Source organism: Peromyscus maniculatus, chromosome 12, assembly GCF_049852395.1.
Source record: "Peromyscus maniculatus bairdii isolate BWxNUB_F1_BW_parent chromosome 12, HU_Pman_BW_mat_3.1, whole genome shotgun sequence".
Lineage (NCBI taxonomy): Eukaryota > Metazoa > Chordata > Mammalia > Rodentia > Cricetidae > Peromyscus > Peromyscus maniculatus.
In genome coordinates this window covers 23,602,517-23,627,149 of record NC_134863.1, presented here as the reverse complement: position 1 = coordinate 23,627,149, position 24,633 = coordinate 23,602,517, and the positions used below count along the sequence as shown (strand labels likewise).

The 24,633-nt window shown below is 40.9% G+C and overlaps 1 protein-coding gene across 5 annotated transcripts in view; it reads right to left on the bottom strand.

The window, feature by feature from the left end:
* Positions 1–851: 851 nt before the first annotated feature.
* Positions 852–24,633, bottom strand: part of Ubxn7 (UBX domain protein 7) — a 61,444-nt gene continuing 37,662 nt past the window's right edge. For all 5 annotated transcript variants that reach the window (XM_006974509.4, XM_042259179.2, XM_042259180.2 and 2 more), the window contains 8 exons: positions 21,859–21,924; positions 20,027–20,139; positions 15,339–15,485; positions 12,885–12,975; positions 12,128–12,255; positions 5,848–6,241; positions 5,659–5,738; positions 852–1,127 (listed from right to left, as the gene is read on the bottom strand). In XM_006974509.4, coding sequence (XP_006974571.1) covers positions 966–1,127; positions 5,659–5,738; positions 5,848–6,241; positions 12,128–12,255; positions 12,885–12,975; positions 15,339–15,485; positions 20,027–20,139; positions 21,859–21,924 — 1,181 coding nt within the window. In that variant the 3' untranslated portion in view covers positions 852–965. The remainder of the gene's footprint in view (positions 1,128–5,658; positions 5,739–5,847; positions 6,242–12,127; positions 12,256–12,884; positions 12,976–15,338; positions 15,486–20,026; positions 20,140–21,858; positions 21,925–24,633) is intronic.

Here is a 24,633-nt window from a genome sequence, read left to right as displayed (position 1 = left end):
CAAAGGAACTAGTTTGCTGTGCAGGCAAAACCAGCAAGCACCTTCCTAGAGCAGACACCAGATGGTCATTAAAGGTTCATCCTAGGACTGAAAAGAGGAATGTAACTAATAGAGTAATAACAGAGAAAACTGTCTCAGGCTAGGACACTGAAAGCTACCCTGTGATACACACAATACACTGAGCACTCATTCTGCCAATAACACACATGGAAATAACTCTTGTAACTGGAAGATGGGAATCCTTGAGGGAAATTTAAAAATATAATGAGTAATAGTATAAGGGATGCTTTCCCCACATAAACAAAAGCCTGGATATTTCAAGAGATCTTCCTACATGAAAATTAAAATGCATGTTAAAGAGAATTTTTTTTTCTCTACCAAAAATGGGGGCTTACGAAAATGGAGGTTGTTTTTAATTCTGATTCTAGCCATTCTTTGTCAAAAGAGTCTAGGGTTAACATCACTAGATCCCAAAAAGGTGCCACACAAGAGACCACTTATTAAAACACACATTTCCTGCTGCCAGTACCAGGAAAGATCTTATTCTTATCTTTACACTTCCATTTGGTCAGAAAGAAACAAAGTGAGAAAAAGAAGAAAATCAGAGCCGGGCGGTGGTGGCTCACGCCTTTAATCCCAGCACTCGGGAGGCAGAGCCAGGCGGATCTCTGAGTTCGAGGCCAGCCTGGTCTCCAAAGCGAGTTCCAGGCAAGGCGCAAAGCTACACAGAGAAACCCTGTCTCGAAAAAAAAAAAAAAAAAGAAGAAAATCAGAGAGAGAGAGGAGAAAGAGATTAGCAGGAAAAAGACTAATTACAGGTGACAGAAAGAAATAAAGGAAAGGCAGGTGACTTGCTTGCCCAGCTTTGGCTTTATAGTCCTATGAGCCAAAATGCATACTTAGTGACATGGTACCTCACAGGAAAAGGGAAAAAGGGGTAAGCTGAGAGAGGTCAGGCCATGGTGTTAATTTCTTTCCTGTACAAAGACAGTCTCTTGAGGACAGAGGCCCGCCTCTTGTAAGGTAATGTCATAGTCCAGATGAGAGAGCTTCCTCCGAGGGAAGTTGGTAAGAAGTTCAAAACGTTCATTTGGATATCCTTTAGATTGAACATGCTTCACCAAAGCCTATGAAAAACAAGAGTAAGACAAAAGTGTTAGCTGGAAATAACACCATGCTGACAAATTTATAAGAGTACTCAATTTTTATCATATTAGATAAAGTAAGTTATTCAGATAATCAAAGCTCTTTGGATAAGAAAGATAAATCCATATCCAGTAACTTAGGGCTAGTATGTGATACTAAAAAAGAGTCACTGCTATCTTCCTAATAAATAAACCTAGTCAATATTTATAAAATATAGTACTGTTTTTCTTCTTTATCAGGGAACATGTCCTTTCATTCTGTCTACGATCAACCATGACCACAGAACTGTCTATTACAATTTCAACACTTCCTTCTCTACAAATGCTCTCTCATCAGAAAAACATGCCCAGTTTTCTCCAGTCACCTTTTCCCTTTACCTACTGTCTAGTTTTCTACTGAGTTTTGCAACTGAACTTCTCCAAAGAGTGGTCTACACAGTAGTAACCCTTGTCCCTAGGAAATACGTACCATGACCCCCGGTAGATATCTAATGATATAGATAGTACAGACCTCTGTATATTGACAACAACTAATAATAAAACACTATGTGTGGTGGTATTGTGTTCCCCAAAATATTGTGCACCCTAACAAACTTATCTGGGGTCAGAGACAGAACAGCCACTAGATACAAAGGCTAGAAAATGGTGGCACTCACACCTTTAATTCTAGCATTCCAGAGACAGAAATCCCTCTGGATCTCTGTGAGTTCAAGGCCACATTGGAAACAACTAGGCATGGTGACTCATGCCTTTAATCCCAGGAAGTGATGGTAGAAAGCAGAAAGGTATATAAGGCGTGAGGACCAGAAACTAGAAGCATTTTGGCTGGTTAAGCATTTGGCCTGGTTAAGCTTTCAGGCTTCTAGCAGCACAGTTCAGCTGAGAGCCATTCGGATATGAGGACACAGAGGCTTCCAGTCTGAGGAAACAGAACCACCTGAGGAATTGGCCAGGTGAGGAAGCTGTGGCTTGTTCTGTCTCTCTGATCTTCCAGCATTTCACCCCAATAACTGGCCTAAGGTTTGATTTTATTAATAAGAACTTTTTAAGATTCATGCTACAACTAAGGGTTGGGGATTTAGCTCAGTGGTAGAGAGAGCGCTTGCCTAGCAAGTGCAAGGCCCTGGGTTCGATCCTCAGCTAAAAAAAAAAAACAAAAACATTTATATATGTATGTATAAATGCTAGCATTACTTCTTTTAAGCTTCGGGACCATCAGTAACTAAGAGTCACTAAAAAGCTGCAAAATTACACATACTCACATTTAAAGTGTGTGTGTATGTATATATATCCCTAAGACAGGGTTTCTCTATGTAGCTCTGGCTGTCCTCGGAGTCACTCTATAGACCAGGCTGGCCTTAAACTCAAGAGATCCACCTGCCTCTGCCTCCCGAGTACTGGGATTAAAGGTATGCACCACCAAGCCCATCAAAAAAAAATTTTTTTTTTTTTAAATATAGATTTTAAAAGTTTCTGAAGTTCCTTGACCAGAAACCCTGTGGTAACTATAACATTCACTTGGTAACTAAGATGGCTATTGCCTCTTAAGCATACACATAGCCTGGCTATCCTGGATAAAGGGATAAAGGTGATAGGGTAGGATGATAGGAGGTTTCATTGTGCTATTCAGAGTGGTATGTGATTTAAAGCTTATGAATTGATTCTGGAATTTTCCACTTAACATTTCTATACCAAAGTTGGCTAACAGAACTAGAAGGGTGGAGAAAAAGCGCACCTATCATATTTGTTCCTTCTCTTGCCTCTGTCCCATTTTAAACAGTAGCAGCTTGGTAGTCGGGCACCAGCCAGCAACCTCCTCTTGTCTCTGTCTTCAACCTAAGCATCTTCAGCTGTCTGGTTTCAATTTCAATGTCCCCAAAGGCTCATGTTCTGAGCTTTTAGGAGGTGGGGCCTGACTGGCAGAGTAGGTCACCACAGGCAGGCCTCTGAAGGTCCTATCCACCCCTCTGGCTGGTCTAGCTCCCCTCACTGCCATGCTCTCACTGTCATGACTATCCCGCTCTGCTGGGAAGACATTTCGTGGAAACCATGAGCCAGAAGAACCTTTTCCTCCCTAAGTCGTTTCTGTCAGGTATTTTGTTGCAGAAATGAGGAGAGTGACTAACTCCAGTCATAGTGACAGGCCAGGTATAGGTACCTGACCAAAGTGGGGCTAGGGGGAGGGGCTACCCACAGGTTAAGCTCCGCTAGTTAGACCAATTTCCTTTTCCAGCAGTTAGGCCATAAAAAGCACCATGACAGTGATGTCATGTGCAAATCAGTAAGTAAACAAAACTTACAGGTAAACAAAGAAGGAAATGGAATAAAATAGAGAATCACAAGAAAAAAAATCACAAGACCACAGAAGAGATACAGAAGAACCTTGGTTCTTAACTACTTTGTAGTAACAGCTACTAAGAAACCCAAGATCCCCACTATAGTCTTCAGATAAATGCACCACTTCTTTTCTAGAACTCAGTGTATTCCACACAAACACAGATCTGAAAAGCCTTGGTTGGCCTGTGACTTGCCTAAAAGAATGAGGAAAAAATAAACTAATTAAAAATAAGACAGACATGGTAGCTCATGCTTATATGGCAGCACTTTGGAGGCTAAGCAGAAAGACTGTTTTGAGTTCCAGGCTAGCGTGGGCTATGAAGTGACACCCCACCTCAAAAACTACCACAGCCTTAATTCCAGCATTTGGGAAGCTGAGGTAGGCAAATCTTTGAGTTCCAGACTAGCCAGGGTTACACAGTGACGTCCTGTGTCAAAACAAAAGCAAAAACCAAGTAAAAAACCACAACCACCCCCCTCATAAGATAAAAAGGTAGACTATTGAATCTACTTTTAAAAAGCAACTACTAGTTTTAAATATTTTACACTGGATTGGATTTTTGTATATTGTATACAAATTGTGTACATTGATACAAAGTTGAGATTATTTTTGTTGAAACATACTATATACATATTTCTACTCTTGTTCAAGGTATTGTACCTATACATATTAGGTATGTTTCAAGGTCAAAGAGAGATATTTTAGATAAGACAGGTCATCTTCAAACACTTCAGAGATCTACAGAATATGGCATTTAAGGTTTTTTAATAACATAGATTCTTTTTTTTTGTATATGACAATGAGACATGTCTGCTCCTGGCAGTACCATCTACTTCAGAGAAGATGATGGGCATCGAATAAACTCCCTATGGAGTTTACTTTGTTTGTGGCAAAAGTTAACCACTAGGCAATAAGATGCCCTTGCCTCAACTGCTGACAGTATGCTGTCCAAATGGGACAAACAGGATACAAAAGAAAGGACTGCAGAACTTTGCCAAGACAAGGTAGGACAGTCCTTCAGAAAATTCTGCTTCACAGATAAGTCTGTCAGATATTCTAGGCCTGTAGGCCAAAGATGGATGCCCTAACATTGCAAAGGAGCCTTGGGTGATTGTCCAGGCAGCCAGATATTTCTGTCATTTGGAAGTTGCTTGTTTGCACCTCTTGTTTACTCAGTTAATATTATTTCCTTCTGGGGTATCTGATGGGAGTTGAAGACTAGATAGTTTTAGTTTTCCTTGTTAACAAATTCAGAAAAGAAACTCACTAAAGAGGTGGAAAGTATATAAATTTGGAAGACATCAAAAGATAACTTTTCAGTTGGTAATACAAGTTAGGATAGAAAGTGAATTAGGTACACTTTGGACTCACCAAAATAGGATAAATAATGGAGCATTTTCTCTGAATTTGTCAAATGTTAATGGACTGGACATTGTTACTGTAATTCTTACCTGTATACGGTATATAATTATTGTATTTATTGTACATAGTTTTTCTTACATTAGTTATAATCTTCTTTTACTATTTTAGACAATAAAGGAGGAATGTGGTGATATTTCGTTTGTACAAAAATTTGCCTGGAGATCAATGGACAGAGCCAGCCACTAGATTAAACATAGAGGCCAGAGAGTGGTGGCACACACCTTTAATCCCAGCACTTGGGATCTCATGCTTTTGCTCCCAGTACATGGGAAGCACACATGCCATTAGTTCCAGCACTTGGAAGGTTGAGACAGGAACTGATATGGCTAGGTGGAGAAAGGCACATAAGATGGGAGGAGATAGGCACTCAGTCCTTTTTGGCTGAGGACTCGGGCATTCAGTCTGAGGATTCGTGGAGACAGGATCTTCCCCTTCCAGCTGAGGAGCTGGTGAGGCGAGAAGTGGTTGTGGCTTGTTTCCTCTGATCTTTCAGTGTTTACCCCAGTATCTGTCTCCGGGTTTTTATTAATAAGACCAATTAGGATTTGTGCAACAGCCCCTCCCCACAAAAAGCTAAGACTCCTGACAACGAGGTTTGGAGTTAGACACCAGATATCCCACATCTCTGTCAGAGTCGAGCGACGCCTACCTGACTCCCACTGTCTGCATTCTCTAGGGAGGGGAGAGGGTTAATCTCTAGCACCACCATCAGTTTCTTGGCTTCAACCAAATGTTTCAGTGAGATAAACTTACCAGCAGCTTAGCTTGCTCTGGCAGAGTTATCTGCTCCCTTTTCCCATCTGGGTACCGAAGCATCAGCTGTGCTTTTGGTCCTAAGGAAGAGTTACACACACACAGGTGTTTAATATAGGAGATTAACTAGAGCAAGCCATTCAGCACATTCAAGTTTAGGAAGTAAAGCAGGTCTATAGTGGAACCCACCATTTACATCGATCCCCTCCACCATTCCATCTGACTTTTCAGGTGACATCTCCAAGACCTCAGGATCCATGGCTGGCAATCCTTGATGGTTTGTGGCTGTGCCGGGCTCAGTTCTGGCTGGAGGCTCAGTCAGCGGCCTTCTGTTCTCCTCTTTCCTATGCCCCAGATCTTTATGAGGAGACTTTCTGGACTTAGCAAGATTCTCTACCTCTTCTTCTTCATCAGAACCACAAACCGAAATGAATTCCTCACTGCCAGAAAAAAGTTCTGATTCAGATTCTTCATCTGAGCGGCTATCCTGTTTTGCCTGGGCTGAGTCGAAATGTGTCTCCTGCAAGGAAGCTCTGATGGCAGCTTCTAACTGGCTGTCTTCACTGGCATCTATGAGGCTCTCCTATGAGGGATAGTCAAAACACAGGTGGAAAGAATACAGTTAAACCCAAAACCACTCACTCAAACAAGATATAAATAACATACTAGTCAACATGTCACTATGATTTTCTGTCGAAGCAGAATCTATTTCTTGTACAATATGGGATCAGGAGTTAATATTAGAAAGCCAAGTTGGAATACATATTTTAAAGGAAAAAAAAAAGGCTAAATATCCATTAAGTTGGATATAGTAGCACATACCTATAATTCATGAAGCGGAGGTGGGGGGCTGCTCAAAGTCTGAGGCTAGCCTATACTACACAATGAGACACCGTTTGAAACACAAATAAACAACACAAAGATCTCATAGTACCTAGTACACTGGTGTTTTAAGCCCAGGCATTTTTGGCATCAAAATGAACAAAGCCAAGAAAATAGCTTATTTTTTGTTTAGAAAAAGAACTGAAGTTTTAAATATAAAGCTAAACTACTATTCTTTAAAATGATTAAACATCAGAAGTCATCTCCTTTGCTTATCATTAAATGCAATGATTCTTAGCATTCAAAACAAGAAAATACCATCACCAAAATATGACATGGTGGTGTATGCCACACCAATCCTCCCAAGATTTAACACTTGGGAGGTTAAGACAGGAAGCTTGCAAGTTTGACTTCCAGCATGCACTATACAGTGAGATCTTTTCTCAAAAACAAACAAACAAACAAAAACAAAGGGAAAACATTCGGGGTATATGTGCATAGATTAAATTCTGGAAAGCTTAGTAATTATAATGAAAAATTTCATTATGATGAGAAATACAAATTTCTTTTATTTATATTGTGTGTATGTATGTGTATGGCTGCACAGCCAGTGTGTACACATGTAAATCAGAGGACAACTTTCAGGAGTCTGTTCTCTCCTTCCACCATGTGGGTTCTAGAGATTAGACTCAGGTTGTCAAGGCTGGTAGAAAGTCTCTTTAACTACTCAACCATATGACAAAGATATGCAAATTTCTAATATTTTCTTGTAAAAGTTTTGAACATCACAGTCCCCCCACCCCCACACCTTTTTTTTTTTTTTTTTTTTTTGGTTTTTCAAGACACGGTTTCTCTGTGTAGCCCTGGCTAGAACTCGCCATGTAGACCAGGCTGGCCTTAAACTCAGAGATCGGCCAGTCTCTGCCTCCCAAGTGCTAGGATTAAAGGCCTGTGTCACCACTGCCCAGTCACACAGATTTCATTTTTTACTTTCTTTCTCTTTCTCTTTCTCTCTCTCTTTCTCTCTCTCTCTCTCTCTCTCTCTCTCTCTCTCTCCCTCTCCCTCTCCCTCTCCCTCTCCCTCTCCCTCTCCCTCTCCCTCTCTCTCTCTTTTTCATTCATTCAGTTTTTTGAGGCATGGTTTCTCTATGTAGTTTTGGTGCCTGTCCTGGATCTCGCTCTGTAGACCAGGCTGGTCTTGAACTCACAGAGATCTGCCTGGCTCTGCCTCCCGAGTGCTGGGATTAAAGGCATGCTCATTTTTTAAGAGTCACAAAATATGGACCACCTGAATGGAACTTAATTATGCATGTATACCATGTGCATGCCTGGCATCTACGGAGTCTAGAAGAAGACAGGGAATCCCCTGGAACTGGGGCTACAGGTAGTTGTGAGCTGTCCCATGTGGGTGCAGGGAACTACACTAGGGTTTTCTACAAGTGAAGAAAGTGCTCTTATTCACGGAGTCATCTCTCCAGCCCTGTTTTTTTTTTTTTTTCCGAGACAGGGTTTCTCTGTGTAGCTTTGCGCCTTTCCTGGGACTCACTTGGTAGCCCAGGCTGGCCTCGAACTCACAGAGATCCGCCTGGCTCTGCCTCCCGAGTGCTGGGATTAAAGGCGTGCGCCACCACCGCCCGGCCTCTGTGTGTTTTTTTTTTTAACAGAGAGTTTTATATAGTCCGGCTTGGCCCAAATCACACTATGTGGCTCAGGATGGTCTTGGAACTCTCAATCCTTTTCCTACCGCCATTTAATAATTTTTTAAAAATTAACCAGGCATGGTGGTGCACACCTTTAATCCCAGCACTTGGGAGGCAGAGGCAGGTGGATCTCTGTGAGTTCAAGGCCAGCCTGGCCTACAGAGTGAGTTCTTGGACAGCCAGAGCTACACAATAGAGAAACTTGTCCTGAAAAATAAACAAAAATTAACTGAAGTCTAATTCACCATTCACATGAAGCAGGCAGACTTATTTATGGTACATGCACTAGCTAAGTGATTGGATTTGCAGTAACACTGACTGCACAGCAGGAAGACAGCAGACAGCACCAGGTTCCTATCCAACCCTCACTCTTCCCTGAGACTCCTTACTTACAGAACCCAAAAGATGGTGATAAACAAAAACATCGGGGGCTGGAGAGTTGGTTCAGATTAAGAGAACCTGCTACTCTTTTTAGAGTTTTATTTTTATTATTTTAATGATGTATATTGTAAGGGGTATATGCACATTAGGTGCTCAGACACCAGACTTGGAGCTGGCTATGAGCCACCTGATATGGGTACTTGGACCTGAACTCAGTTCCTCTGGAAGAATAGTACATGCTCCCACTAATCCATCCTTCCAGGCCTACCTGCTGCTTTTTTAAAAAAATGTTTTTAAAAGTAATTTAGTTATCTTTATTTTATGTGCATTGATGTTTTGGCTATATGTATGTCTGTATGAAAGTGTCAGATCTTGGAGTTACAGACAGTTGTGAGCTGCCATGTGGGTGCTGGGAATTGAACCCAGGTCTTCTGGAAGAAGAGCCAGTGTGCTGTTAACCACTGAGCCATCTCTCCAGCCCCCCATCTGCTGCTCTTGCAGAGGACATGGGTTTACTTCCTAAGACCGCACATCATGGCTCATGACCATTCATAACTTCAGTTCCAGGGGATCCAACACTTTCTTGTGGCCTCTGAGGGCAGTTCACATATGTAGGACATACACACACATACAGGCAAAACATTTATATACATAGAATAAAAACTAAAAATTTTTTTAAATAAAAAAAAAGTCTAAGAAAGTCCATGTACGACTTGCACTATAGTATTGATCTGCTTGTTTTGTCTACGACTTGTTTTGAGATAGGTCTCACTCTGTAGCCTGAACTAGAACAGAATTCATTAGCTAGCTCTGACTGTCCTCAAACTTGCAGTAGTCCTCCTGAGTGCTGGGACCACAGACCTGTGACACCCTGCAAACTAAGACTAAAAGGAATACAGGTAGGAGATGGAGGCAGAAGTATCAGAAATGCAAGGATATCCTCGTCTACATATTGAGTCTGAGCCCAGCTGGACAAGATCATAACCTGTCTCTAAAATAAGGAGGAAACCTCAGTAACTTGATAAAGTACATCTTAATAAAATATATATACTAAAAGGGCAATCAATAGTTAAAGAGCTTACTTCAAAAGCTTGAAGACCATTGCTTAGATCCCCAGTACCCTTATAAATGCTCAGTGGGTGTAGCAGCCGGGCTATGATTCCAACATTCTGTAGGCAGAGACAGGGGACTGATTTCCATAACAAACTGTAACCAGACTAGCCATATTTATGAGCCTTGGGTTCAACTGAGACCCTGCCTCAATGAATAAGGAAGAGGGCAAGGAAGACAACTGAGTAAGGATCCTGATGTCAAACTTGGACTTACATAGCCACACCCACACGGCCCATACACAGGAACATACACGCACACATATCACACACACAAATTAAAAAAGCAACTATATAACCAGACAGAGGAACTTCTAGCAGTGAGACAAGCCTCCAAGAGCCAGGGAAGGAGCACTGAGTGGCTTAAACAGCCAGATTAGTGCTTCTGCTGCTTTAGTTACAGAAGCTTCTTTCTGCAAAGACTCCTAAGTGGTTAAAATATGGAGAATAAGTGTTAAATGTTCAGCCATAAATGGGACTACAGCACTCATAGAAGCCTCTCCAGGGTTCAGGGAACATTGTAGAAGAAAAGACAGGAAGAATGTAAGATGGGAAGGATGGGGTGGAGGGATGTGGGACAGTATTTTCTGGGCATGACAAAACTGAACTCCTAAATGCAGTGGCTGTGATCACCTATATAAATCCTGTACAAAGTGACCCACCACAACCTGCCATGGGAAGAACTCACAAGGACTCAACCTCTCTAAGGTAACTCTAAGATAAGCAGTTAATGGTCACTGGGAACAGGGTGTAGCCACTGGTAAGGCGCCAATGCTCCTGTAAATGATTTCTCTCCTAAGCTTCTATAAGTCAGTTTGGATCACAAAAATAAATAAATGAATAAAAATATAAAACTCTATCTACATACATATATACACATACATACATACATACATACATATATACATGCATATGTATATATCAGCTAGCAGCAAGATGTGTCATAACAGCTATTCAAATTAATAAATGTGTTTACTGAGGTTGCACTCTAAAGTCAGTACAAAAAAACAAGAAAACACTGCTGGGAGAAATTAAAGACACAGAAATAGGGAGATTTATTCCATACTACTAGACCTCAAGATTCAATGAATAGACGTCCACAGAACCAGTGCAATTCCAATTCAAATTCTAGCACTTTTTCTTGTATTAAATAACAAGCTGAGCTGGGCGGTGGTGGCGCATGCCTTTAATCCCAGCACTAGGGAGGCAGAGCCAGGCGGATCTCTGTGAGTTCAAGGCCAGCCTGGTCTCCAAAGCAAGTTCCAGGAAAGGTGCAAAGCTACCCTGTCTCAAAAAAAAAAAAAAAAAAAAACCAAGCTGGTTCTAAAATTTGTAAGGAAATGTGAAAGGCCCAAAACGTAAGTTTCATTTATTTAATTTTATTTAGGTAACTATTTTAGATAATAATTTAAAATAACTATTTTTTTTTGGTTTTTCGAGACAGAGTTTCTCTGTAAAAATAACTATTTTTTAATCACTATACAATATAGACTTCTAAAGATACATAATTTTATTCTTATTGCTATCAAAACGCAAACAGCAATTATAACCAAAGTGAGGCTGCCTTATGCCTTTTACTTGAAACTAATAGTGATGTCAATTAGCAAAGATGTCTGCATAACATATTATAGAGATTAAGTGCAAAATAAACTGGGAGCCAGGCGGTGGTGGCACACGCCTTTAATCCTAGCACTCAGGAGGCAAAGCCAGGCGGATCTCTGTGAGTTCAAGGCCAGTGGCCAGCCTGGTCTACAGAGTGAGATCCAGAACAGGCACCTGTCTTGAGGGGGAAAAAAAAAACCAAAAACCTCTGGGAGAGCCAGAACCCCAGGACCTAAAGCTATCTAACCAGTAATAATGCCAAATACTATCCCAAGTAAAAACCTTACGACCACTGCTACTTCAGTCTGGCATGAGAAGCCCTCCCAGAGCTGCCCTAGGAAGAAGATGCCTCTACCAGCAGCCTGGCCACATCAATTCTCCTGCTCTACATATTTATAGTTTTCCTTTCTTTTCTTTTTTAGGTCTCATTTTTATTCTCTAATTGTGTATGTATGTGGGGGTTATATACATATCTTATGATTTCATTGAGTAGATGAAATTCTTCTGTAGAAAACTATCAAAAAAAAAAAAAGTATCTAAGAAGTACAGCCAGAAACTCTTAACTGTTCACTACTTACATTATTCTAAGTACTACTTTAACAGCAAACATTTTTTTTTTTTTTTTTTTTTTTTTTTTTTGGGTTTTTCGAGACAGGGTTTCTCTGTGTAGCTTTGCGCCTTTCCTGGGACTCACTTGGTAGCCCAGGCTGGCCTCGAACTCACAGAGATCCGCCTGGCTCTGCCTCCCGAGTGCTGGGATTAAAGGCGTGCGCCACCACCGCCCGGCTAACAGCAAACATTTTATATAAGATGCTGACACACAAGTACATTCAGTCGCCCATCACTTATACTTACTGATCGAGCACATTTTTTGGGAGGGCTGCTAGAAAGTCCATCCAGTTGCCCATGTTCACCCAGAAACCCTGTTACTTGGTCCAAGAAAGAAGATACATCTAATTGGTGCCACTCTACAAGCTTCTGACCTAAAAAAAAAAAAATCAGGACATGTAAACATAGAAATCAATAATTAGTCTAACCATGCTCATTAAATAATTGCAATATGCATAATTAAAATTTGCTACAAATTCATATCCCCATCCCTCACTTGCTGAAGTCACACAGTATCATCATAACCTACCGACAACATCAATTAAAACTCATTGATAGATTCCTACCCATCATGACAGGAAAATTATCTGCTGGTACCACTTACAGCCATTTAGGAAGAGGAAATTCAAACAAAGCAAAATTTAAATAAAATATAATTAATAATGAAACCAGCCCACCCTCCAGTGTTCTAGAGGAATACAACTAGTACTTAAAATAATCTGAACAATTTAATAATAGAAAACCTAAGGAAACCCTTAGGAAGAGATGATCGCACCCATTTTCCTCTGTTCAAACACAAAATGCTGTTACCCCTCAAGTTGCTAGAAATAGATTCCCTAAATATACACATTCAAGGATGTTTACACAATCATAATGGTAATAAACAAAAGAACTTTCCTTAACTATTACATTGCTAAAACCAGATCCAGTTAAATATTAATCAACTATTTAGGTATGTGGAAAAAAAATAATAGGTTTAAGGCTGTAATTTGATGTAACTTACCTGTCCGGGGGTCCAAGATGGAAACATAGGGGAAATCCCCTAGTTTATAAAACTGTATGTATCTCTGACCTTCCTCACTGTCGTGATAAACCTGTTAAGCCAGTGATATAAAAAGCCTCTTTAAAAAAGGTTGACTGCGATGTTATCTACTAACAGCAATAGATTCTCCATATAAGCTTTTGATAAACATGTTAGGCTCTCATTCCCATGTGAAAGGGGAAGAACGGGTATAGACTTACATCCTATTCTCAGCCCCTTCTGAAAACTCATTATGAACACACCAACCTATTCTTCCTCCCTTCTCAGTTCAGAAGAGGTACTAACTCTTCCTTTTCAAGTATCTGTCCATCGATGGGTTTTCTGTTTGGTTGATTTGGTTTATTTTTGAGACAGGGTCTCACTATGTAGCTCTGGCTGTACTGGATCTCGCTCTGTAGACCAGGCTGTCCTTAAACTCAAGAGATCCACCTGCCTCTGCCTCCCAAGTGCTGAGATTAATGGCGTGTGCCACCACTGCCTGGCTATTTTCTGTAATTTTTTATTTTTATTTATTTTGCATACAGTGTTCTGCCTGCGGGCCAGAAGAGGGCACCAGATCTCATTACAGATGGTTGTGAGCCACCATGTGGTTGCTGGAAATTGAACTCAGGACGTCTGGAAGAACACCCAGTGCTCTTAACCACTGAGCCATCTCTCCAGCCCCTCAATTTCTAGTTTTTAAAAAGTTACAGGGGCTGTATACATAATAAATAAACAACAGGGCTAGAGAGATGGCTCAGTGGTTAAGAGCCCTGGCTGTTGTTCCAGAGGTCCTGAGTTCAATTCCCAGCAACACATGGTGGCTCATAACCATCTATAATGAGATCTGGTGCCCTCTTCTGGCCTGTAGTGCAGGCATACATGCAGACAGAACACTGTATACATAATAAATAAAATAAATCTTAAAAAAAGTCTTAAAAATAAAAAGAAAACAACAACAACAAAAACTAAAAAGGAGGATGGAGATTAGCTTAATGGTGGAGCACTTGCCTAGCTTGCAGGAGGCCCTAGGTTAAATCCCCAGTAGCAAGCCTCTCCAACAAAACCCAACCAAACAAAAAGAAAGAAACAAAAGGGAAAGTGAAGGTAGGCTACCTACTTTTAACTAGATAATTTACACAAAAAGATATCACAACTGGAACGCTCAGGAACACTAAGCCAAGAACACAATGTCAAAGAGTAACAAACTCAAGCTAAAACACAGTTTTAATGTTTCTCTGTGGTGATACATGGTGTATCCTAATACATGTGCCTGAGGATCAGACAGAGCCAGCCACTAGATTAGACACAGAGGTCAGGAAGCGATCCTTCTGGATCTCTGTGAGTTCAAAGCCACCCTGGACTACATGAGATTGACTTAGTCTAGGAGAGAAAACAAAGCCAGGCAGTGGTGGCACACACCTTTAATCCTAGTACTAGGAAGCACACACAATCCCAAGTAGTGATGTCTGGGCAGAAAAAGGTATACAAGGCTTGAGGAAACAGGAACTCACTCTCTTTAGACTGAAGATTTCGTAGAGGTAAGAACTAGTGGCTGGCTGCTCTGCTTCTCTGATCTTTCAGCTTTCACCCTGATATCTGGCTTTGGGTTTTTTATTAAAAGACCATCTAAGATTTGAACAACATTTCTCCAACGTTCTAAGATGTTTTCCACATGGCTATTCACCTTGCATGGCTATTAAACATTAGAAATTGACTAATTCATGCAATAAACATGAAATACATACCATATCATTGAGACTTCAACATACACACAGATCATGACATTAAATGTTAATGTTATATCATCTATTGATTTAAAGAAATATTATTATGTTCATTTCACCTGTTTCCTTTGAACCTTTTCAGATGGTATTTCTAGAAAAATGTAACCTGCTCGGGCTTACACTGTTTTCTACTGAACTATCCAGCTGTAGACTTTCAAGATGCTCCTGCAGCCTAAGTACCACATGACTCCATTCATTTTGCTCCTTCTATTAGTTCTTCACTGCTGCCCTTATCCTTATTATTTAACCATTACAGGGAACCATGTTATAAATGAATTCACTTTTCCCAGTTTATAAACCCATTCCTCCTTCACAACATGCTACACCACACCACACCACACCACACACACACACACACACACACACACACACACACACACACACACCACGCCAGGTGGTGACAGTGCATAACTTTAATCCCAGTACTCAGGAAGCAGAGGCAGGCTGTTCTCTGAGTTCAAGGCCAGCTTGGTCTACAAAACAAGTTCCAGGACAGCCAGGACTACACAGAGAAACCCTGTCTCGAAAACCACCCCAGATTAGATAGATAGATAGATAGATAGATAGATAGATAGATAGATAGATAGATAGATAGATAGATAGATAGATAGATAATATTACAAAGTTTTTAATTAACTGTCCTTCTCACCTGCCAGAAAATGAAATGTTCACGGATAATATTCTTCACAGCTTCATTGCTCCACACGTCACGATTGAGGCACTGGCATGCAAAGTCTTGTACATTCTGAATGTTTATCATCAGCCACTTATTTTGCATCTGGCCACACTCTTTGGCCTGTAAGAATAAGGTTAAATATTTTTAAAAAATAGTTTCAAACCAGGCAGTGGTGGATCACACCTTTAATCCCAGCACTGCGGCAGGCGAATCTCCTAGTTCGAGGCCAGCCTGGTCTACAGAGCCAGTTCCAGGGCAACCAGAGCCACACAGAGAAACCCTGACTTGAAAAACAAAACAAACAAAAAGTTTCTATTTAGTCCCTGGTGTAGTCCAGCATTCAGGTGTTGTCCTTTCCATGTGAACACTAAGCATTCTTTTAAAATGGACATCGATGACTCACCACTTCTTTGTGCAGAGGACAATGGTTAATGCATAAACTCACAAGTGGTCCAAGTGCAGAGGAAAGTGTCAGGAGTGCACAGCCCCAATAGCCCCAGGCTCAGCAACCATCATGAAAGAAGGTGAAGAATTTGAAGAACCAGAAATTGGAGAGGACCAGATTGCAACAGTGTCTTCCTGACCGTGACAGGACTCAACAGCTCTGAGTGCCTACACAAGGCCTATACAAAACCAAGCCAGTCAACATTCCAGCATGGAGGATGGAGAAAGGGACACGAACCCCCACACCCAAATGAGGAGCTACTGACAGATGACGGCTTCTAGGACAGAGAGAGTCCATCTTAAGAGTGTCATCCCTGTAGGAATGAACATGCTCCAGTGGATGTCCCCTGAACCATCAGTATAAGGGTAGTGCAAATTAGTCTCAATGGTTTTAGACAAGGCAGGGACAGAGGCTACAGAAGTTGAGGGGCCAGGCGGTGGTGGCACACGCCTTCCATCCCAGCACTTGGGAGGCAGAGGCAGGTGGATCTCTGTGAGTTCAAGGCCACCCTGGTCTACAAAGAGAGTTCCAAGACAGCCAGAGTTATTACAGAGAGAAACCCTGTCTCGAAAAACAAAAAACAAACAAAAAAGGTTGAGAGGGAGTCAACCTTCCCAGGTCAGAGATGTGAATCTGGGAGGAGTTACGAGAACAGGGAATGAATATGATTAAAATACACTGTAACAAATTCAAAGAGGGTATGAGTGGTGCACACCTTTAATCCCAGCATGGGTAGGCAGACATCTAAGGCTATATAGAGAGACTCTGTCTCAAACTGCTGCCAAAAAAAGAAAGAAAAAAATAAATTATCAAATAATTAATAAGAATATTTTTAAAATGATATTTAGAGGCTCGAGTTATAGCTAGAGTTAAAAGTACTTGACACTCTTGCAGAGAAATGGAGTTTGGTTCCCAGGAACTATGCTCAGTGGCTCATAGTTCCAAAGGATCTGATTCCTCTTCCGGCCTCTGAGGGCAACTTCATGCACATGCATTCATGTGCACATACATACACATAAGTAATAAATCTTTCATCTAGAGCTTTTAGTATTTATACATTATTATTTTGCATATACCTAATCCTTGAGAGCTATCAATGAGTGGATTAGGAGAAATCAGGACTGGTGAAATTACACTTTACAGAGCACAGACCTTTAGGATAGTGACTGGGAGAAAAGGCCCACTCAGAAGTTAGCCTGCACCAGCCACTGGATGAATGAAAATTGGAGGAAGTAATTACGTACACACTTGCAAGCCCCTTTCCTTCTCAATGTGCACATGTGGTCATTGCCATTGTCAGACTCCAGCTCTCCAGGAAGTTTCTAGGCCTTAAGCACCAGATGGGATGGCTGAAGCACCCAGCTCCTTAGATTGGGCAGCTCAAGTATACAGGCGGCCACTGCTGAACTAACTACCAGCCAGTATCATTAAGGCAACCTAATAAATCCCTCTTTTTTTTTTTATAATCATATGCACAATAGTCTTGATTCTGCTCCTGTAGAGAACTTCAGTAGTCTATAAAGCAGAGAAAGCGGAATGCTGGCTTTAAGCTGGCTGCTGGAACCCCACCTAAAAGAAATGGTGCTACCCACTTTCAGTGACACAGTCTTACCCCTCAGCAAATCCTCTCTGGATTTTCCAAGTATCTTGACAACGGGATAGTTTTGTTTTAATTTTTACCTGTTTGTTTTTAAAGGCTTATTTATTTTTATGTGAGTGCGTGTTTGTGAGTTTATGTGCATGCCTGCTATCTGTAGAGACCAGAAGAGGGCACCAGATCCCCTAGAACTGCAGTTGTGAGCCACCATGTGAGTGCTAGGAACTGAACCCGGATCCTCGGCAAGAGCGGCAAACACTCTTAACTGCTAAGCCGTCTCTCCAGCCCCTATTGCTGTTTTCTCAATGACAGTTGTTTTCGCTGTGGTGAGAAGGGAACATATTCCCCTTGCTTTGCCTAAAAGTTAACAGACAGTCAAGTAAACCTGCCCCAGGAAGTTTCCATCTGGGTTTAGGAAAGATAAAGCTAGGAAGAACCAGGGGGAGAATATATTCTGCAATTTGATTCAGACCTATTTCCAACATTCCCAGTACATGTGTGAAACCACAAATAACAAATATACACAAGTTTAATGCATTGTCCACTCTAACCAAGCACTGCCCCACCAAGACTGAACTTTTACAAAGAACGTCAGATATGACAGCAAAACTAGTAAAAAAAAAAATTTCCTTCTTCACAATTTCATGGATAGTTCATTCTTACTACAGACCAAGACTTATCACCCTTTTACTTAAAGGAAACACTTCGCAATCTGCCTGTGATATACCCAATTACCAATATCACTAGTTAAGTTGGGGGTCACAATGAAGGAAACACAAAGCATTTAAGATGTTACAAATTGAGTTGGGTGTGGTGGTGTACACCTTTAATTTCAGAGTCAGTCTGGTCTACATAATGAGTTCCAAAACAGCCAGAGCTACATAGTGAGACCCTGTCTCAAAACAAAACAAAAACAAACAAACAAACAAAAAAAAAAAACTAAATAAATAAAATGAAGATATTATAAGTTGATCAATGTTTTTTGTTTTTTCCAAGACAAGGTTTCTCTGTGTAGTCCCAGGTGACCCAAAACTCACTCTGTAGATCAGACTGGCCTTGAACTCAGCGATCCACCTGCCTCCTCCTTCCTAGTGCTAGGTGTGCACTACCACCACCCCAGCAAGTTGATCAATTTATTTTACCCCAGATCAGTTAGCTAAATAATAAACAGGTACGTAGGGCTGGAGAGATGGCTCAGCTGTTAACAGCACTGGCTACTCTTCCAGGGGTCCTGAGTTCAATTCCCAGCAACCACATGGTGGCTCACCACCATCTATGAGATCTGGTGCCCTCTTCTGGCCTGCAAGGACACATGCAGGCAGAACACTGTATACATAATAAATAAATCTTAAAAAAATAAAAATAGAAATAAATAAACAGGTAGGTAATAGATATTATATAGATACACTGTCCTGAGTGGATGGTGAGATTTCATTACGCTACTTAAAACAGTGCATAACTTAAAACATATCAATTTTTATTTCGGGAACTTTCCATTTAATATTTTGAGACTTCCTGTAAATTAAATCTAAGCGAAACTGCAAATGAAGAGACAACAACATAGGCAAAAGATGAATACAAATAATTTATACATGGTTAATAAATATAACATTACATACCCAGCAGTAGTAAAAGATACACACATTTTCAAAACTAATTTTTTTTTTTTTTTTTTTTTCAAGACAGGGTTTCTCTGTATAGTTTTGGTGCCTGTCCTGGAACTCACTCTGTATCCCAGGCTGACCTTGAACTCACAGAAATCCACCTGGCTCTGCCTCCTGAGTGCTGGGATGAAAGGCATGTGCCACTGCCACCAGGCAATTTCAAAACTAAGTTTTTAAAAAGAAGCTTTCAAAGTGGTAAAAGATTTTACACTGATGCCACACAAGGCTAATCAAAGGCTCTCAAAATAAACAATCTCATACACTGTTGTTAAAAATAAACTTCATGGGGGCTGGAGAAATGGCTTAGAGGTTAAGAGCACTGACTGCTTTTCCAGAGGTCCTGAGTTCAATTCCCAGCAACCACATGGTGGCTCACAACCATCTGTAATAAGGTCTGGTGCCCTCTTCTGGTCATACATGCTGTATACATAATAAATAAATAAATCTTAAAAAAAAAAAAAAAACTTCATTTACTGCCGTAAAAATATAAGTCAGTGTAACTCTTAAGTTTATTATGCAGAAATAGTTAAGATACCAATTCTCTATAAAAGGAAAAGAAAAGTAAAATTAAAAAATGAAAGGCAGCCGGGCGTTGGTGGCGCACGCCTTTAATCCCAGCACTCGGGAGGCAGAGGCAGGCGGATCTCTGTGAGTTCGAGGCCAGCCTGGGCTACCAAGTGAGCTCCAGGAAAGGCGCAAAGCTACACAGAGAAACCCTGTCTCGAAAAACCAAAAAAACCAAAAAAAAAAAAAAAAAAAGAAAAAAAAAGAAAGGCATAGTGGACACAGAGGAAGCAGAGGCAGACCCATCTCTGTGATTTTGAGGCCAGCATGGTCTATATAATATGTTCAGGCCACATGGTAAGGCCTTGTCTCAAAAAAAAAGGGGGGGGGGGGACAGGACACAAACTGTAAACCAGTTTATAGTTACAGTACAGAATCTTCAACAACTTACTGTTTCAAAGCTGCCTTTGTGCATCAAGTCGATTGGGGGCCGGAACAGATCTGCAAGGGTTGTTAGTTTCTTATCTATTGCTCCTCCATTTCTTAATTCCTGTTCTTGCCTAACTACAATACAGAAGGATGGAAATGTTTTAATTAGCCATAAAATAGAAATGTTAAATTACATAATAAACAAAAGGCCTTATATTGACTGAAAGAGTTATTGAATAGTGTGATTGGTCTCAAACACAAAAAGTTAATGACTGAAAAAATACAAAGAAGTGAGAAAAAAAAAATTTAGAATTTGGTGGTGGTTACTAGCCAGAGGATAAAAGTAGAAAATTAAATTAGTTACAAACAGTCATGCATAGAATATTCAAGGCCCTGTCTGTCCCCACAAAACACACACGCGTGCACACACACACACACACACACACACCAAAATAAATTCCTTCACATATTCATAAGCAACCCAGAAGACAGCTTTCAGAACCATTTCTCTAGTTCTAACAGTGACCCTAACCAATCCATTGTAGCTAGTTCCCATTTTGAATGACTCCTGAAGTAGAGGATATGGACACTGCTGTCCCCATCTACTAGAAGAGCACAGATTCCTTTGAAAACTCAAGCCTTCTCTTTCAACTTTCTCCAAAGTTACAGAACCTATCTGTGCCCTAAAGGGGCACAGATAAATAAGTTACAAAACTAGACACAGACCAAAGCATTTCCTATGTATTATCTAAAAGTAACTGTCCTGGGCCAGCTAGATGGCTCAGTAAGTCAGGGTACTTGTATATGGAAGGACAGAATCAATTCCAATAAGCTGTCCTCTTGATAGAGGACACATGAACATCATGGCTTATACACCCCCCCTCCAAATAAACAAAAAATGTCCTTTCTTTAGAAATCTTTAAAAGTGTGAGGCCAAGATACTTCTGAGCTGCACCATAGAAAGGTATGAACTGTGCTGACTAGTATGTCAATTTGACAAGCTAGAGTCATCAAAGAGGAAGGAGACTCAATTAAGAAAATGACTCCATAACCACTAGGCTGGCTACAGGCAGGCCTGTAGGGCAGTGGTTCTCAACCTTCCTAATGCTGTGACCCTTTAATACAGTTACTCATGTTGTGATAACCCCCAAACTATACAATTATTTCACTGCTTCTTCATAACCATGATTTACTATTGTTATGAATTGTAATGCAAATATCTGATAAGCAGGAGATCTGATATGTGACCCCAGTGAAAGTGTCACTTGACCACCCCTGCAAAACAGTTGTGTCCCTCATCTTGACAAACACTGCTGTAGGGGGATGGCCTAGCCCATTGTGGGTGGTGCCACCCCTGGGCTGGTGGTCCTGGGTGCTATAAGAAAGCAGGCTAAACAAGCCACGAGGAGCAAGCCAGTAAGCAGCACCACAACGTGGCCTCTGCATCAGCTCCTACCCCCAGGTTCCTGCCCTGTTTGAGTTCCTGTCCTGACTTCCTTCAGTCATGAGCAAAATAAACCCTTTCCTCCCCGAGTTGCTTTTTGGTCATGGTGTTTCGTCACAGTGATAGTAACCAAATGAGGACAGTGTGTGTATACATGTATGTCATGGTACACATGTGGAGTCCAAGTACAACTTGCAGGAGTCAGTTTCTCTCTTCTCATCACGTGGGTCTGAGGGATCAAACTCAGGCTTCACAGCCAGTATCTTTACCCAAATCTTAATGTCTCTATAATTTCACCTTTTAAACACGGTGAATCCTCACAGTAATTAGAACTAATACTAATCATCTTTTTCATTTTAAGAGAAAGGAAGTGGAAGAGGAAGTCGTCAGACTGGTTCACAAATACCTACTAGTTTCAGTTTGAAAATCTCGGAAACCATCAAATATTGAACGTGCAGGCCTTCGTCTTTTAGGGGCTGTAGAAGAAAAACAGAATTGGTTAAAAAAATTAAAACATTAATTCTGAAAATTCTCAAGATATTCCTCATATAAGCATTTCTTTTTTTATTTTGTTTTCTTTTATGTATATGTATATTTTCCCTACAATGTAAGTTTGTGCACCATGTGACCAGAGGAGTGTCAGATGCCTTGAAACTGGAGTTATAGACAGTTATGAGCCACAACATGGGTGCTGGGAATTGAACCCATGTCCTTTCAAAAAGCAGTCAGAGCTACATAGAAAAACCCTGTCTCAAAAAACAAAACAAAAAAAATCATTAAAAAAAAAAAAAAAAAAAAGAAGCCTGGCAGTGGTGGCACACGCCTTTAATTCCAGTACTCGGGAGGCAAAGCCAGGTGGTTCTCTGTGAGTTCAAGGCTAGCCTAGTCTACAGAGTGAGTTCTAGAACAGGCTCCAACACTACAGATAAACACTGTCTAAAAGAAAAAGAAGAAAGAAAGAAAAAGGGAAATATATTTTTACACTTTTAAGTCAAGGCCTAGTGTGGTAGCAGCACCCTTGTAATCCCAGCACCTGGGGCATGAGGATCACTCCAAGTTCTTGGCCAGACTGAGCTACAAAGCAAGACCCCTCATCTCAAAAAACAAAATAGCTCAGTCGGTAAAGTTCATGTTCTGCTCTCAAAATAAACAAACAAAAAAGTCAAGTCTTTCAAGTTATGACCCAATCATCTTATTATACAAATAAGAAAATCAGAACTAGGTAAGAGAGACCAGATGAAGATTTATAGGGTTTCTCTGTGTAGCCCTGGCTGTCCTGGAACTCGCTCTATAGACCAGGCTGGCCTTGAACTCAGAGATCCACCTGCCTATGAGTGCTGGGATTAACGGTGTGAGCCACCACTGCCTGGCTGTAAATTCTTTTCTTTGTAGAGAGGGCCTCATGTTGTCACATACCTTTTATCTCAGTATTTGTGAGGCAGAAGTGGACACATCTCTGTGAGTTCAAGATCAACGAGTTCAAGACCAGACTGATCCACATAGTGAGTTCCACATAGTGAGTTCTAGGACAGCCAGAGCTATATGGTGAGACCATGTCTTAGGAGGGAAAAAAATGCTAGGCAAGTGCTCTATCTACCTACAGTCCCAGCCCCTACATAAGTTCTACACCCTAAGATTTAAAAATTCTATCTTAATGGATGCACACATAGAATCATAAACACTAAACATAGACTGTAAATTTCTGAAGTGTTCCCATGATTACACAGGACAAAGTTCTTCTGCTACCCTTGTAGAGAGCCTATATTCAATTTTTAAGTATTTTACATAAGATTTAGAATGTATTAATTGAAATGTCACCTTCTCTTAGAAAAATGTTCTAAAACTTAAAAAAAAAGTATCAAATTACTCATGCACATCATAGAAAATGGAATTTTGTTGATGTTGTTTTGCTTTTTGAGATAGGGTCTCTCTCTGTCCTAGAACTCACTATGTAGACAAGGCTGACCACCTGTCTTAGAGCTGGGATTTAAAGACATGTATCACCATGGCCAACTGAAAATGGAGATTTTAAATAATTCTTTCAGTGTAACAGTTTTAACTGACTTACATATGGTGAGCCTGTCCAGCATATAACCAAAACAATGTCCCACATTAATGATTAGAAGATAAGATAGAGAGTCCAAAAGTCTCTCACCCCACATCAAAGCAACTTTTTATAAACTATGCTATCACTAAGTCAGCCGGTAGTGGGGGCATAGACCTTTAATCCCAGTACTCAGGAGGCAAAGGCAGGCGGATCTCTATGAGCCTGGTCTACAGAGCAGGTCCCAGGACAGCCAGGGCTACACAGAGAAAGCCTGTCTCAAAAAAACCAAAAAAGAAAGAAAGAAAGAAAGAAAAAAAGAAAGTACTAAGTTAAAAGGAAAACAAAACTACAAAATAGACAGCTCAGCAGTTGAAAGCAAGTGCTGCTTTGTTCAGTTCCAGCACCACATGGGTCAGCTCACAGCCAGCTCTAACTCCTGCTCCATGGGACCCACTCTCCTTTTCTGCATGAGCGTGCGTGTACACACACACACACCATAAATTAAGTCTTTTTAAAGATTTATTTATCATGTACACAGTGTTATGGCATGTATCCCTGCAGGCCAGAAGAGGGCACCAGATCTCATTACAGATGGTTGTGAGCCACCATGTGGTTGCTGGGAATTGAACTGAGGACCTCTGGAAGAACCACCTCTGAGCCATCTAAACCAAAACTTAAAAACTCATGGCTCATAGTAAAACTCAGTTCGTAGAGCTTGCCCAGCATGCAAGAAGCCCTGGCTTCCATCCCCAGCACCTCATAGTCCTGGTGTGGTTAACACATGCCTATAATCAGCAGAAATTTAAAGTCATCTTTGACTACATGAGTTTAAAGGCAACCTGAGCTGGCTACACAAGGCCATGTCTCAAAAAATTAGAACCCAAAATGAACTTCACTTTTTTTTGTTGTTGTTGCTTTTAAGAATTTTTTTTTTATTTTATTTTATAATTTAATTTTACATACCAGCCACGGATTCCCTTGTTCTTCCCACCCCCAAGCCATACCCCCAGGCCACCCCCCCCCATTCCCATCTCCTCCATGGCAAAGACTCCCCTGAGGACTGAGTTCAACCTGGTAGATTCAGTCCAGGCAGGTCCAGTCCTCTCCTCCCAGGCTGAGCCAAGTGTCCCTGTATAAG